The sequence below is a fragment of the Maniola hyperantus genome, chromosome 9, assembly GCF_902806685.2.
Source record: "Maniola hyperantus chromosome 9, iAphHyp1.2, whole genome shotgun sequence".
NCBI lineage: Eukaryota > Metazoa > Arthropoda > Insecta > Lepidoptera > Nymphalidae > Maniola > Maniola hyperantus.
The window spans coordinates 8,797,126-8,814,358 of NC_048544.1; the positions used below are offsets into that span (position 1 = coordinate 8,797,126).

Below are 17,233 nucleotides of genomic sequence, written 5' to 3' on the forward strand. Positions count from 1 at the left end.
AAAACTTACTTTGGGTTAAAATCTGCTATGGCTCGTAAGCCGTTCACTAATAGATTCTTGTGAAAATAAAGAAACTTTTTTCCTCTCCTCAGGAACGCTTACAGTCGAAGAGGTGTACAAGGACAGAGACCAGTTCGCGGGGCTGGTCCGCGAAGTGGCGGCTCCAGACGTCGGGCGGATGGGCATCGAGATTCTGTCCTTCACGATCAAGGACGTGTACGATGACGTGCAGTACCTGGCCAGCTTGGGCAAGGCGCAGACGGCGGCCGTGAAGAGAGACGCTGACATTGGTGTTGCTCAGGCTAATAGGGATGCTGGGATACAAGTAAGGACCAGTTGCATGAGTTACGTTATCGTCATCAGGATCAACCCGGCTTATCGCCCCGGCTCGCTTCTGATCACAGGTATCCTCTGAGAATGAGAAGGGTTTGATCGTAATCCACCACGCTGGCCAAGTTTGAATTGGCAGACTTCACATACTTTTGAGAACATTATGGAGAACTCTCAGGCATGCAGGTTTCCTCGCGATGTTTTCCTTTGCGCCCGATATGAAACTGGATCTAAGTGACGCATTTAATAAAATACCTACTGAGTACATGAGTGCAGATTGTTATAGTAAAACGATGAGTAATAAATTGTTCAATTGAATATTAATATGGCGTGTTATTTGTACAACATTCTTACGAAGGTAGGTCGCACAGATTGTAATCCACAAACAAAGTCTATATTCTATAACCATTTTTGATTAATCAATCAATTGCCGTATTTGCCGGTGACATATCTACTTACACAGTAATAAAAAAATTGATACAGCCATACTAGGTATATACTTTAACCCTCTATCAAATAAACCTGGAATAGCGGTGGAATAGTTATACTCTGTTTTGTCTTTCTCTGTCATCAGTAATTTGACATTTGAAGGAAAAAGACAAAACAGAGTATAACTATTCCACCGCTATTCCAGGTTTATTTGTTAGTTCTATACTATATTACTGTATGTATGTATGTATACTGTTCTGTAATAAATACCTACCTCTATAATATTGCAACTAGATTACATCTCATATAACACGGAATTTTTAATATGTTGACCTTATTGCTCAACAATTTATTTCTTTTGTCCGTACGTACTTAGTTCACAAAAACCCTTTGCAGATTTCTATAATTCACCCTTGGCAGTTTGCCATTAGTCACTCTCGAAAAGGGTTTAACAGCTTTTCGGATAGGAAAACTAAAACTTACTCTCTTACGACTACGACTTATCGTATGCTGTATCGTATATTCTAAGGCTCACTTAGGTATTACAGAGCGAAGGTACTTTGACTATGCCCAGACTTTAAGAGTTAAAACGAGACAAATTTATGTGTGATCTGTCTCGTTTTAATCAAAACCAAAGTCAAACTTCAAAGTACATCCTATACATTTAAGTCTAACTCTATTAAAGGAAGAGTGACTACAATGGCTAGATAGTTTAAAAAGGTCAGGTTCAATCTTATATTTCCTAATTTAATTGGTTGATAATCTTAAAGGTTTAATTGATAAACAGCTATGCATAAATATGCTTTAGGTACCTATTTATATGTACCGATGTTGCTCGAAAATATTCCGTTTGAATAATTCGATGGAGAGATACACGTAGATACTCCAATATTTACGATCTAGTTAAAAGCGGGTCACAGGTGACCCCAAAAAATCAGATTTATAATGATTAAACGTTACTGGGCAGAACCTGCCCCCCAATTGTGTAAGAATAACCATTTCATGGCTATCGCAATCGTCAAGAAATTCTGCCATTTGATTGGTTGATTTGCTGTTTACATTTTTTCACAGCCAATCAAAGGGCAGAATTCTTGACGATTGCGATAGCCATGAAATGGTTATTCTTACACAATTGGGGGGCTGATTTCACGACCAGTGCCATCTATGTGTGTTAAATGGAAAAATGGGTCTGCCGTAAGGCTCGCTATCGAGATTGGTATGATTGAGTACAAGGTCTTAAATATCATCATTTGACATACTTAATAATTATTATGGTGGTAGTAGAGCCAAAGTAGCGATAGCGTATTTTAGAACCTAAGTAATTATGTAATTTATAGACGTGCCCGCTAAAGCGTTAACCTCTAAGAAATCTTTGTAAAAAAAGAATATTGGATTCATTTCGATTTTAGTAATCACTTCTGTGACGGACCAACAAACATGTGTAAAAAAGTTATTCTCGCTTCTTGCATTAGGTGTATTTCAAATGAATTGTTTGTTGAAATACACCTAATACCATTTGTTCCTGTTTGTATATCCCAGACTAATCCCAGATAAGTTTGCACTTCTTATGACAAATAATGATTTGTGTTTGTCTATCTGTCTTGTCTGTTGGTTCATATGCGTTTAGATGAACATCCGACTGAGTTGAAACTTCATACAGTTGTTGTCGTTTAGGTTACATTGCAACGCATGCAGGCAATCGATTTATTAAAAAAATTACCTGAAAATTAATATTATGTTGCATATACAAGGAAGCCGAATGCGAGAAGACTGCAATGGACGTGAAGTACTCAATGGACACCAGGATAGAAGACAACGCCAGAATGTACAAGCTGCAGAAGGCGCAGTTCGACCAGGAAGTCAATACTGCTGTAAGTATGCCAAGTATATCTACTCCTTGAATGAATGTAGCTAATGGACCAACATACTTGAGCAAAAATATAGTGTCCGTCTGTCACTTTGGCTATTGAAACCCCCGTCGGCCAATCCTTCGGCTACGGCCAAAATGGGCCGAAGTTTTCGCCGAAGCTGACAGTTTCCAGCAAGTGCCAAAATTGAACGAACTGTTACGAATGCGTGAGTTCGTAATGGAAGAGACGGCGCGTGGTGGACAGTATTCAAGGTTCTATATTTATGACAAGTTCAACAAGACAGTCGATATAAACTTAAAAAAACCGATCAAGTCCGACTCGCGCACCGATGGTTCCGTACTACAGTCGTATGTTTCATAATTTTGTACGATAAAATATCAAAATCTCATAAAAATAAATAAAAATCTGTTTTAGAATGCACAGGTAAAGCCTTTTCATAATATAATACTTGGTATATTAATCTTACTTTGAAAGTTGAAAATACTAATTATTATTGTTCATGAACACATTTTAATTTTTTTGTGATTTGACCACAAATTCACGGTTTTCGGATTTGTCCCCTTACGAGTGCTATAAGGCCTACCTACCTGCCAAATTTCATGATTCTAGGTCAACGGAAAGAACCCTATAGGTTTCTTAACAGACACGGCAGACAGAAAAACAGACAACGAAGTAATCCTATAAGGGTTCCTTTTTTCCTTTCACTTATAGTCAATCATGTACTTAATTTCTTCAAGTCATTAAATTTCAGTGTTGACTTCGGCCTGGGCGGAAAGTTGTGGCGATAGCCAATTAATCGGTTTCGGCCCGAAATCGAAATTCGGTCGGACACTAGAGTTGCGACATGAAATAATGATCCTCAGCGAGCCACTGAATTCAGGCGGCGTAAAACTGTGGCGTGTGGAAGTCCCTACAATGGAACTATGTCCAGCATTGGACAACTATCGGTTGACGATGATGATATTGATGTTCAAGCAAGAGTTCCAATCTTTTTTTTCAGAAAGCGGAATCCGCATTAGCGTACGAACTGCAGGCCGCGAAGATCAAACAGAAAATACGAAACGAAGAAATACAAATCGAAGTTGTAGAGCGTCGCAAACAAATCGAGGTAAATAAAACAATTTTTTTTTAATGGTATAAAAAAAACGTTTTTGTACACAATCACTTGATCGTTGAGTAACGGTGATCGGAGTATGGCCAAACCCTTCTCATTCTGTGAGAAGACCCGTGCTCAGTAGTGAGCAGGCGATGGGTTGATCATGTTGATGATGATGTACACAATCATAATGTGTTGAGATAGATACCTAATCAGTAGGTAGTAGTTTAAGGGATAATATTATTTGATCCTCTAAAATCAAATTTGGTCAATCCTTTAATTGGTACTTTTTAAAAATAAATGATCTTTTTATAACGTGACCGGCCATTTACTTTACTTAAGTTAGATTAGAACATGAATAATCATGTGCTCAGCCGCAGGCCGGGCACTTAGGTTCTATTAGGCTAATAGAGCCGAACTTAAGGCCATTTGTCCGCCCAAAATCTTAGGTTGGGTCAGATCAGAAGGTTCTATTGGGTATGTACTAATATACCTAAAAACACATTAAAAAATTCAAAGAAAGAAGCTCAATTATTTGAAAAGGTGATCAATCATTTCAAAAGATGACTGTTTCGCAAAAATAAAATATCAATAAATAAATTGATAATTTTAATAGCATTGGTTTATTTTACTTTCAGGTTGAACAACAAGAAATCCTGCGCCGTGAGGAAGAACTGATAGCTACTGTCCGCTTGCCTGCTGAGGCTGAAGCCTACCGTCTGCAGACCATCGCCGAAGGGAAACGGTAAGTTGGTTAAATGATTAAATCTAAATACTGTCGGTTTACTACAAGAACCATAGAACTAATGAAAAGCTGACGCCTACTTCCATAGCAAGAACTCTATTTACAAAAAATCAAGTAAAGTTAATGAACTGATCTCTTTAATAATAGTGAGATATGTTGTGGCCGTATGGTAATAATTAAATGCGGCAACGGTGAAAGATGTTTATTGAGAGCCGGCTTATGATCTACTCTTGCTTATGGACTAACAATACTAATAAAGAAATCTTACATACTATTGTCTTAATCGTATTGCTTAACTACCTAACCTACATAATTTTGCATCACCTCTCTTTCAATCCGATGTGCAGGCAACCTAATTCGATATATTGAGGAGTTGCATTTTTATGTTACTTAAACTGACAATTCGTACATATTACAACTCCCCTGAAAATGTATGCGGTTACCCCTCCCCTTAAAAGAAAAAAAATGCTAGACGCTACATCGAATCAGAAGAAAAGATGATGACAATCACAAAAATAAAATCTAATGCTAAATAAAATTAAAATTATGTAAGGAAACATTTTTTTTTATCGTTACTTCCTGTGCTCAAGTGCAATTTATCTTATCTCTTACTTCGTATGGGCATACTTTTAACCTTACTTATATAAATATAAAAATCGTAATCTATTAAGTGCACAGTCAAGGATTTAACTTTTACAAAAGTTTCGAAAAATCTCATCATAATAAAATAATCTCAAAATACCATCATAGGTATTAGATATGTATAAGCTGAGGTACCGATTTCACTAATCGACTTAGTTGTCTCAAAAGATTCTTTGACCTATCAAATCGTCCTCATCATCAGTATACAGCTGTCGTATAGCATCGTCGTAAGACGGTAAATATAAGGTTTCTATTCTAAAACCCATAATAATACCTATTATTAAGTAAACATCTCAGGTATTCATATTTCCTGGACAGTCAAAATAAATCTCTCCTAGTCTTCATCTTCCTTTCAAGTTACTTCTTCACATAATACAAATAAATAAACAAATCAACAAACGCGGCGCGTACTCTCCTAATTAATATTTAACATAACATGCTTGCGAGCATTTTTCATAACACTTATAATCTTCATCAAACTTATATTTTCTTTCAATAAGTATTTCACTAACATTCAACTTTTCATAAAAATTCTAGGTCTTTCACTAACACCAGCGCGGTAGATAATGATCAAGAGTCTAGACAAATATATAGTTGAATGAGGAGGTACTAAATATGCGCAAAACATCGCGTCCAAATAAATAAATAACAATCATCTTCCTACGTCAGTATGTCTCAATCCAAAATAAATAATTGTATATTTTATACCTAGCACTTCTACAGCCGAAGGGTGATCAAGCCTTTGGTTTGCAGAGTCCTAATTTGTCAAAGCCGAATAAAGTCTTATATCGTTAAAACTAGCACGAAACTAGACGAAAAACGTCTGTAAGGAAAAAATTCTCCTTATTTCATATTCATTTCCTTGTATTTGCAAATTGCATCTCGAGCAAAACCATTGTCTCGTATAACAATACAAAATGTTCGGGTACGCGTGTGTCGTTGACCACGCGATGACACCGTTATAATTCTCTGAATTATTATATTTCCATTTTAACACCGAATATTTACGAAAGAAGTAAGGACCTATTCATTTATTAACTATCCATTATTATTTTAAACTATCCTACACACTATATAAAATCTTACAAATGAAGCACGAAGGGAACTTATGAGTAGATAGTGGAGCAAGTATTATTTATTATTTAAAAAAATTACCAATATTCTCCTATCCTATACGTACAAAATTAAATTATCTACCCAAAAAAAAATTACAATACCTACACATTCTACCTATTTGCCCATTACGAGAGATAAATTGCACTTACTTTAACTGTTAGCGACACATTTTATTAATCAATTTCGTGACCGCCGTGTAATCGCCGTCGTCGTCAGGGGTGATTTCGCTCATCAGGTCCGGAGGTCTGGAGTCTGCGCCTCTTCTATCTTCTTGGTGGGCCGGGAAAACCCTGGACTCCTCGAACTGGGCCGGGAATACCCTGGACACCTCCTAGTTGTGGCCGGGATAATCCTGGACGCACGATGATGCTGGGCCGATCAATGAAGCTTGAGATGTCTTCTGTTCATTATGGATTCATTTTTTTTGGCTTATTTCTTGATATTAGTGTTTCTTGATTTTTAATACAGGACGTGGAATTAGTTTCTTCTTTTTGTTCTAGCTGAGTCTTGAATATTCTTTTGAAAATTGTGTAGTCTTCTTCTTGATCGGTGCCCAGCCGGTGCACGCACTTAGATTAGGCATGCACCGACTGGCAAGGGTCGCCATGAGATATGTTGTGGCCGTATGGTAATAATTAAATGCGGCAACGGTGAAAGATGTTTATTGAGAGCCGGCTTATGATCTACTCTTGCTTATGGACTAACAATACTAATAAAGAAATCTTACATACTATTGTCTTAATCGTATTGCTTAACTACCTAACCTACATAATTTTGCATCACCTCTCTTTCAATCCGATGTGCAGGCAACCTAATTCGATATATTGAGGAGTTGCATTTTTATGTTACTTAAACTGACAATTCGTACATATTACAATAGAACGCTTCTTGACGAGTTCTTAATATTGAACTTGATGATTTTCACAATTAACGAGTTCTTGTTGTAAACCGATTTTTGGTATTGATAATTAAATTGTAATTAGAGATCTACAACTTTATTCACATGGAGGAATTGTGTAACTGTAAGATTTTGGATGTTTAAGCTAAGGTATAGCAAAGATTTTCGGATTCCACATACATTGAAGTTGTTCAGTCAGGAGTTTTGTTCCTTACACAGTCATATTTTGAAGTTTTTAATTTTCCGGGATAAAAAATAGCATATGTCACTCTTCAGGTCTTTTACTATAGGTACCCATGCCAAAAGTCACGTCGATCCGTTGCTCCGTTGGTACATGATTGAAGGACAAACTACTAGCTGATGCGCGCGACTTAGTCCGCGTGTATTTAAGTTCTTAAAAATCCCGTGGGAACTTTTTGATTTTCCGGGTTAAAAAGTAGCCTATATCACTCTCCAAGTCTTTTACTATACCAATGCAAAAAAATTACGTTGCGACGTGATTGAAGTTCAAACCAACAAACATACTTTCGCATTTATTATATGGGTACTGGGTAGAGATGGAAAGTGATTTTAAATTGTAATCGGTATTGGTATTAGGACCCAAACTGTGGAAGCGGCTAAAGCTGACGGAGAGCGCATCAAAGTGCTCGGTCTGGCCGAAGCGCACGCCATCGGGGACGTCGGCAAGGCTGATGCAGAGCGCATGCTGGCCAAGGCCAAGGTCTACAAGCAATATGGAGACGCCGCTATCATGGCTCTCGTACTTGAAGCTCTGCCCAAGGTTTGTATCACCGTTTTAATATTATACTCGTAACTAGCTTATACCCGCGAATTCGTCGGATGTCTACGTTATATATTTTATAATAACTGCTATCTGCATGCCAAATTTTAGCCCGATCCGATGTGGTTTGAGCTGTGCGTTGATAGATCAGCCAGTCTAGGAGTTGGAATCCAATTTTTTATTGGATAAAGTCGTAAAAAAATACGCAAGTCGGTTCAGAAATCTCCTCCTTTTTTGATAGTCGGTTAAAAAGTAGCCTGCGGTACTCCTTTGTTAATCACTTGTCTGTGAAAGTTAAGTAAAATAGGCTCCGCCGTTCTCAAGATTAGGCCGTTCAAACAGTCAGACAAACGGACAGACTGGCAAAAATTTTAAAAATGTGTGATTCACTTATCGTACAGTTCAAATGACCCATATGAGCTTAATATGAGGTAGGTACTTATTTCTAAATTACAGACACACTCAAATTTTATTTATGGGTAAGTATAGATAGTAAAGATAAGAAAATATCTTCCCGTTTGTCATTTTTTAACAGCTAAACCGCTGAACCAACCAGGATCCAGAGCGTAGAAATAACTTACATTCTGGAGGCTACTTTACTAATAAAATACTTGATTTCAGTGTCTTAACAAAAATTTAACGCGGAAAAAGTCGCGGGTAATAACTGTTTATCTCTTTCTACAGATCGCGGCTGAAATATCGGCCCCACTTGCGAAGACGGACGAAATAGTGCTGGTCGGTGATAACGGCGCGACGGGTGAAGTGGCGCGCCTCGCCGGAGGCATCCCTCCGGCCGTGCGCACGCTAACAGGGCTGGACCTCACTCAGGTGCTGAAGAGACTGCACCCTTCAGGTGAGAACTAAGTCAATCACAGAAAATAAAAAGAGTAGATAGACATCTAAGCTCATAAAACCTATTGCCGCACGTGTCTTTATCAGTACATTTTACAAAATATGTCGCTAGCGTCGGTTTACTATTGTCATCAATTTGATCTTTGTATAAAAAGAACATCAGAAATGTCATGTCGAAAAAATTATGGTATATAATATATATGCAAAAAAACGAAGCCAGGACGCCAAGGTGCGTATCCTAGAAATATACTAGCGTGTTGTGTTGTGACACGTCAGGAACATATTGGTTACATTTAGTATGGTATAGGGAGATACGACACAAGACCTGATGACGCGCTACTCCATTTTAATGTATCTCCAACGGAGTGGCTCCCCTGCGCGAATGTTTCGAGATTGGACGAGTTCGGCGAAAGTTCGCCAAACGGCAAATCTTCTAGCCAGTTACCAGTAGAGCCACCACATTCGGGAATCGGCGAATGTTTGGCGGATTTACCTATAACAAAATTCTTTTGATGCTGGCGAAATTGCCGCCTATTTCCTTTGATGCGGGCCAAATTGCCGCCTCAACACGAAAGTTTTACGAATGTCAAATTTTACGATTGACACCGGCCCCACCAACGAATGTTTGCTGAAGATTTACCGAATGTTCGCCAATGAAGCCAATCCATAATCATACTAAATGACTTCGCCATAATACTAAACTCATATCCGTCCACCCATCACGACACAACACGACACGTTGTCGATGAAATAAATAATAATAACATTATTATTTGTTACAGAAGAGTTATCCTCATCCACTCTTAAGAAAAAGGAGGTGACAGCTTGCTAAATTTTAAAAGCTACCTCATTTCGAGTACCATAAAATGTACCAACAATATTGATTACTACTGAAACGGTCATACGAAGACAAAGTATACTCGCGAACAAATAGATTAGTATATTGAAAGACATCTTTATTTTTTTTCGCATTACCTCAAGGTTACGATACCACCGTCTTACTATAAAATAATATATGTAGATAGTGTACTGAGTAATGAGCGTAAAATATTGTGTGTGCTGCCAAAATGCATATATTGTATATACGTAAATATTTTTTGTAACCGGTATTTGCAGTATATAAAAACAGAGAAGGAACTGAAGCTTTTTCACTGATTTTATAATTTTAAAAAGATGATTTATCATTACTGTCTGGTTTCAGATTGATTTAATGACAAATATGTTTGAAAGGTGAAAATTGCAAGTGATCCTAACATAAGTTTTTGTATACCTATGTTTTATATTTTATTATGAAAACTATATTATTATGTAGTATTTTGGAAGCTCACAGAATACATTTTAATTGTTAAATGGTCAAAGTTCAAGCTCTTTAGCGCAGCAGTCATTGTTTGTATCATATTACACACCAGCGAGCATTTATTACTTCATGTATAATAGTGACTTTGTCTTATACTTACTACTATTTCTTTGTATTATTAAATTCTTTCGACGTTCCCTCTGTCTAAAAGTCTGAGAAAAAGTTGATACAAGTAATGACGTAACGTGTACTTTCTTTTTATTCCAAAATAGGTATCCTTTGGAAATTTGTATTGAGAATAGTGTCTTAAAGTTTTTGTAAAGAAAAAAGAAATCTTTGTAACTGTAGACTGTAGAGGTTTAGATTTTATACTGTATTCAACAAAAAATAAACAAAGTGTTCCCATACACTGCCTTTGTCGTAGGAATATTTTACAATTTTATTCAAATTGTACATTCACATTAACAATAGTGCGAGTTCAAAATAAGATATTTGAAATCTTTTGTGCTTTAATGAGCACAAACAGTTTTTTAATATCAATTGACCTATACAATATATACTTTTGTGACCTCACACATCTGGCATTTTAAAGCATTTTTAGAAAATTTATATGCAGCTGTGTTGTCACAAACGGTTGACCTATTTGTCACATTTATAATCACGTTTTTAAATTGTTTGTGGAGATTTTACCATTTTACCGTTGTTTAACAATTGTGAATGTGATTGTACTTTGTGATGAACGACAATTTGCTATTCGTAAAACTCGTCGTGAAAAATGCTTGAAATTTGTGTAGTTTTTTTATAAATATAAGTTTACACTGATTAATTAATTAATTATTAAATGCACAAATTTTGTTATTAATTTTATTACCATAATATTAATCCTGTAATTTTTATTTACTCATAGTAATTATAATTGTCATATTATTGCAGTACTAATAGGTACTGATTGTGTAATGGATCCAATATTTTTTAAATGAATGTATGAAAAATATTTCCTTTGTTTTATTTAATCCATTTTTCAACGTGGATTGTCTCTTATTTAAAAAAATAGAAATCAGATGTGAGGTAATATAATATTTTTTTTAATAGTATATACAATATACATACAGAAAAACTTATCACTAAAAAATTTATATTTACAAAAAATATACGCCGTCCAAATGGTCATTTATGGGCATTGTGCCCAAAACACTGGCGCTATTACCTCGCTGAACGGCAAGGCTCAACCGTTGAGCGAAATAAGCACCAGCTCTTGGGTCACCAGACGCGTGGATCAGCTTTTGGGACACGACGTATATAATATAATATAATTAATTTTACTTTCTTAATTAAATCCTTAATAAACTACAAATTCTGTTTCTGATCGTCAATGGTTTGGATTGTGTAGTTCTCCTCGTATGTTAGTTTTCATGAGCTGCAACAAGAAAAATTCATAATTACGTGGTGAATATTTGAGCTAAATGTACCAATTGGTTAAGGTTTAAAAAAACTAGTTAAAAACATTTTTGTTTAAAGTTTAAACATATTTGAAAGAATACGGTACGGAATATTTGTTTAAAACAATGCCAACCCAGCCAGTTGTTATCAACAGGGGTTTCTTATTAGATGACTAAGTAGTACCTACCTACATTTCTACGCGGCATCGCACCGAAACGCTAAATCGCTTATCGGTCTGACTCGGCTTGCCTAAGTATAAGAAGGTTACTGGCAACTAAATCAAAAAACCAATGAAAATACTACGTAAACTTACTTCAACTTTTTCCTGATAGCTAAGTTCGGTTTTGGTGAGTACGTAGGAGAGTTTCGCGAGCGCTGCCTCGGCGGTCATGTCGAAAGCGGGCACTACACCGCACTCCACTAACAGCTGAAAACATTCATTGGTTACTTAAGTTAGAATCCATACCTTAATATTATCTAAGTAAATGTATAAAAAGAAAAGTTCTGACTCATCGACGCCTAACCCAAACCCTAGAAAGCTGAAATTTTCTGAGGTTCCCTTTATAATGTAGACAAGGAATAGTATTATCCGTTTGTTAGATGGTAGATATGGATTATGGACCACCCCAGACAGGTTCGCCTTTAAAGTTTAAACGCAGAAAATTGTCAGTCGTGTCGTGATTTCGAAACGATGCGATGTGCCACGATGCGATGTATTGTAAGTAAGTATGTGTTTTACACCTTAGGTACAACTGCGCAGTAATCGATATGGTTCACTTCATGCTTGTGGCAAACAACATACAGCAAGCATCGACAAACACCACAGACACAGTGTTTGGCCATAGTCATTGCAATTGGCAATAGCACGACACTTGAAATACAAGCGCTCCCAAGCGTTGGCAAGCATACGCAAACACCCATCCACAAGCTTGCCAGTGCTTGTTGTTTGGCACAAGCATGAAGCTGCACCATTAGGATAGCATGGTGAGGTAGGTATGTACTATACTGCGCAGGTTTATCACGTGCCTTGCTGGAGCCCAAGAAGATTGTACACATCATCATCCTCATCGTCAACCGATAGACGTCCACTGCTAGACATAAGTCTCTTGTAGGGACTTCCACACGCCACGGTCTTGCGTCGCCTGAATCCAGCGGCTCCATGCGACTCGCCTGATGTCGTCCGTCCACCTAGTGGGAGGTGTTCCAACGTTGCGTCTTCCGGTGCGAGGTTGCCTTTCCACCTTGAGACCCCAACGTCTTTCGTTTTTCCGAACAATGTGCCCTGCCGATTGCCACTTCTGCTTCGCAACCCGTTGAGCCTATCCCAGTTACTCTAGTTCTCCTACCGATCTCCTCATTTCTGAAGAGTAGAGAGAGAGAGTAGTAGATCACGTAGAGAAACTGTGCGCATAGCTCTCTCCATCGCCCGCTGAGTGAGCCTGAGCTTTCTTATGAGACAATATAATTAGTTGTAGGTGCACATAAAAAGTGAATATCTTACAAGTCCAGTCTCGTAGATAGCCTTCCCCAGAACCGTGCCGTTGATGCACTGCGTCACGTTGACGACCAGGACGTTGTTCTTCACAGCCTTCTCTATCTCCCTGTAGATCTCTTTGCGCTTGATCGGGATGTTGCCGTTACCATACGTTTCAAGGACTACACCTAATATAAATTAACTTTATTTAAAAAATAATTCAGTAAAATCCTTTACAGAACTTATCTATTACTAATATTATAAATGCGAAAGTGTGTCTGTCTGTATGTCTATCTGTCTGTCTGTCTGCTAGCTTTTCACGGCCCAACAGTTTAACTGATTTTGATGAGATTTGGTACCTACTGAGTTAGCTTAAGTACATCCTAGGATTCCCAGGGAAGACATAGGCTACTTTTTATCCCGAAAAATCAAAGAATTCCCACGGGGTTTGTAAAAACGTAAATCCACGCGGACGAAGTCGTGGATATTCAACATTTACGATAATCGGGCATCATCTAGTGCTAAAGATTCGATCGCTTAGAAACGAAACTGACAACATTCAGCAGCTATGTCATATATTATAGAACTAGTAGGGCGCGCCCTCACCTATCTTTAATACCCTGGCCGTGCTCCTCACCCATCTTCCAAACCCTCGATCATTATCTATCTCCATATTTCTGACTGAGAGATTTTCCATGAAAACATTTTGAAAAGGTATAGTAAATGAAATTGGTATCCACGATCCATTACGTTATTCTTACCTTCCATTCCTTGGAAGACCGCTCTGATGATTTCAGGTGTGATGGTAGGTGCTACTTTTAACACATACACTTTTTGAGCAAGTTTGTCATGCAACCTGCATTCATCGGGAACGGAGCCAGGCTGGTGGATGAGCATTTTTGGATCAACTTCAAGTATAGTTTTTGCCTCCAAAAGTGCAGGGAAATTCGGTGAGTCGAATGCGTATATTCTTGTGTTTGACACTTTTTTTACTCTGCAAATAACATAAAGCTCTGACGTAACTGATGAAGCTGATGAATTGGATGAAGCCTTGGCCAATCATGTACCTACGACTCCATCGAGGTTAGCTGTTTAGAAACTGCCGTGTGACATGTCCTATTAAAAAAGTTGATTGAATTAAAATTTTAAAATACGTAAGTAGGTACCTAGTTCCTCTGAAGAGTTTAGCGCCAAAAAATACTGTAACTTCCGGAATGTGTAATGTAGCTGCGATCAAAATTGCGCACAGAATGTTATTGTTACCATCGCTGCGAGGTTGGAAGATCGGCACCTAAAACCAAACCACTTGAGATCATCCTGATCCACCCATCGTTTGACAATAAACTAGATACTTCTTCCATATTTGAAAGACTGTCTTATAAAACTATTTCTACGTATTATACTACAAGAACAATCCTAAACATCTGCGTATTGATGCATTGCTTCGCTTGCGTAGTGCATTTTTAAAGCACTTTTGACCCGCTCCACGCACAATAGACCGCTTTTGTTCTCCAGTTTGTTTCGCTTTTTACCATTATGTCTCCATCTCAAATGTTCATTAACAAGTTTTGCTTCAATTAAAAGTTAGAGCTAACCTGTGCTCCAGTGAGAACCACGGTCTTTCCAACAGATTCCAACATAAAAGATAACACCGAGGCACCGTATGCAGTCGTGTCCGTCCCATGGAGTACCACAAAACCATCGTAGTCATAATAAAACCTCTGAAATTATAGAATTAATTAAGATAAGCCTATCTTGCAATTTATTTAGCATATGAGCTTTCTCGGAACTTGTAGAGTTGTAGCACCGACTATCAAGAGAATCCTATAGACAGAGTACCTAAATAAATATACCTACTTAATTGAAATTGTCTTATAGGTATATTGAAACAATTATTTCGAGCGTTTTTATTTAACCCAGTATGAAGCTATTAAAAATCAAATTCCCATTTTTGATATTTTTATTCTGTCGGTCTCTTTGTCCAGGCTAATCTTCGAACGCAGAACCGATTTTGACGGGACTTTCGCAGTTAAAAAGTTTTTACGGGATTTTAAAAATCTAAATTCACGCAAACGAAGTCGTGGATAATAGTTATCACGCAAACGAAGTCGTGGATAATAGTTAAAATACCTTAATATCGCGAGCCATTTTGAGCCAATCATCTATCATGAAATCCGATGAATCTTTTAATTCGTCATATTCGAGGATTTTGTATAAAACTTTAATATCCGTGTCTTTGCCGTCTGAAACGAACAATCACAAATTAATATCTATATTCTGAATGAAATGCATTTTTATGGTTCACTAGCTTATCCACCTAGCATCGCTTGGGTAAACTTTTGATATACCTACTTATGTATTATACATAATAATACAGGGTGTAACCAGAACGCAAAACTTTAACTAAACATAATCCAATACAAATAACCATTGCCACATTTTGTAGTTTTAGTGATTTAGTATTTTTCAAACCCACAATGTATAGCGTGCAAAACTCGGATCAATACCCCGCCAACCACGCGCGGCATTGACTCCGAGTGGCCTACTTACGCAACGTTTGTTGACCTCTAGTGTCAGTCAGAGGTTTTATTTGCACGTAAATTTTTACAAAATTTTAGGTTTTTTTAGTTTTTTTTGTGGTATAACAGCCACTCATCTGTAGGTACTATCACGTGTCTTCGTTTTAGCCAGCGTTATTATTTATCTTACCTGGTAATACGAGATATTCTGCTCTCTCAGTCTTGGCCAAGTGTTTCTGCCAATAGACATCGTCGTGGAGCTGCGATAAATTTCTAATCACCCGATGTTCAATATTTTTTTGCGGGACCAGTACTGAAATTTAAAAAATGATTACCTATAAAGAATATAAGTAAGCATATTGATGCGTGCTTTTAAATAATAATTAGTACCTAATGTCAATGTTTTTTGGCCTAGTACTTATCTCTACTGAATAAAACTAAAATGTAATAGGTAAGTAAGTACCTATAGGTACCTACTTGTATTTTTTCTTTACTTCGAAAGGAAGTCGTTCTTGCTGTACGGATACAGTAGATATTTTTTAATATATTATATTTAATTACATACATACTGTTAATTAAATTTTAATAATAATTAAAATTAAAAAAAACAGACTTCACAATATTAAACAATTCCACTCACCGCCTTTCTCATTTTTCAACATCCCAAAGGTTCCACCGGTGTAAATTACAAGAACTCTTTTAACTTGACTCATTTTAACCGATTAAAAAAAATGAAGAATAATCCACTAAGTAGATCGAATGGTAGAAGTATTTGCGTGGCGAAGGTATTTGATCGTTGTATAAACTAACGAGTTACAGCAAAGGAGATGATTTAATATTGTGAACTGTTTCACTTCACAACGATAACGTTTAATGAAGCAACTCATGGCGTATTATATTCAGACGGTTATCAATTTCTTGTTTATATTGATAAGATTTTTTGCTAGATGATGTCGACATCACGGTTATTGGAATAAGCAGTTGTGATAACGGAGTGCAAAATAATGATGGGGTGCAAAATTTTATTATTCTAACTTTGTACTTCGCCTAGATAACAAAATCTCAAGATGTGATATGTAGCAATCGCTTCGTGTGAAAACTTGCTCACCACGCTTATCGATTTATCTATAGGTTAGTAATATTAGCAAACCGGCTAGGTGCGAGTCAGACACGCGCACTGAGTGTTCCGTACTACAATCGTATTTTATCGACATTTTGCACGATACATCAAAAACTATTAACTATTAAGCCTAAAAATAAATAAAAATCTGTTTTAGAATGTACAAGTAAAGCCCTTTCATATGATACCCCACTTGGTATAGTAATCTTACTTTGAAAGTTGAAAATAGCAATATTTGTTTATGAACACATTTTAATTTTTTTCTTGTGATGTAACCACAAATTCACGGTTTTTAGATTTTTCCCCTCATGTCTGCTACCTACCTTTCTGCCAAATTTCATGATTCTAGGTCAACGGGAAGTACCCCGTAGGTTTCTTGACAGACAGACAGGCATACAACAAAGTGATCCTATGAGGGTTCCGTTTTTTTCTTTTGAGTTACGGAACCCTAAAAGATAAAATTTGTACTTCTACTAAACTATTATTATTAGAGGATTATCTCCGGAACTAGAGATCTCATTCTGAAAACTCTTTTTAGTGATAGATAGCTTAATTATCTCTGAGTGCTATAAATTACCTATCTAACGCGAACGAAGTCGCGAGCAAAATCTAGTATTGGATAA

The 17,233-nt window shown here is 37.0% G+C and overlaps 2 protein-coding genes across 5 annotated transcripts in view; one reads left to right on the forward strand and one right to left on the reverse strand.

Annotated features, from left to right (window-relative positions):
- The window catches only part of Flo2 (flotillin-2), a 240,649-nt gene extending 229,598 nt beyond the window's left edge, over window positions 1-11,051 (forward strand). For all 4 annotated transcript variants that reach the window (XM_034972374.2, XM_034972375.2, XM_069500779.1 and 1 more), the window contains 7 exons: window positions 93-325; window positions 2,511-2,630; window positions 3,631-3,738; window positions 4,365-4,471; window positions 7,725-7,908; window positions 8,593-8,761; window positions 9,543-11,051. In XM_034972374.2, the coding sequence (XP_034828265.1) occupies window positions 93-325; window positions 2,511-2,630; window positions 3,631-3,738; window positions 4,365-4,471; window positions 7,725-7,908; window positions 8,593-8,761; window positions 9,543-9,592 (971 nt within the window). In that variant the 3' untranslated portion in view covers window positions 9,593-11,051. The remainder of the gene's footprint in view (window positions 1-92; window positions 326-2,510; window positions 2,631-3,630; window positions 3,739-4,364; window positions 4,472-7,724; window positions 7,909-8,592; window positions 8,762-9,542) is intronic.
- A 63-nt stretch (window positions 11,052-11,114) lies between these two features.
- On the reverse strand, window positions 11,115-16,573 carry LOC117985611 (L-asparaginase-like). The gene is made up of 9 exons (XM_034972380.2): window positions 16,131-16,573; window positions 15,681-15,803; window positions 15,102-15,214; window positions 14,567-14,692; window positions 14,138-14,262; window positions 13,733-13,965; window positions 12,999-13,159; window positions 11,811-11,924; window positions 11,115-11,474 (listed from the first exon to the last, which is right to left on the reverse strand). The coding sequence occupies exons 1-9, from the start codon at window positions 16,201-16,203 to the stop codon at window positions 11,427-11,429; spliced, it is 1,116 nt and encodes a 371-aa protein (XP_034828271.1). The 5' UTR covers window positions 16,204-16,573; the 3' UTR covers window positions 11,115-11,426.
- Window positions 16,574-17,233: the final 660 nt, after the last annotated feature.

Excerpts from the sequence above, each read along its gene's own strand:
- LOC117985611 (XM_034972380.2), bottom strand. The coding sequence starts at position 16,203 with ATGAGTCAAGTTAAAAGAGTTCTTGTAATTTACACCGGTGGAACCTTT. Across the intron at positions 14,693-15,101 it reads AAATGGCTCGCGATATTAAG|AGGTTTTATTATGACTACGA; the intron begins GTATTTTAACTA and ends CTATAATTTCAG. Across the intron at positions 13,160-13,732 it reads GGTCTTCCAAGGAATGGAAG|GTGTAGTCCTTGAAACGTAT; the intron begins GTAAGAATAACG and ends AATTTATATTAG.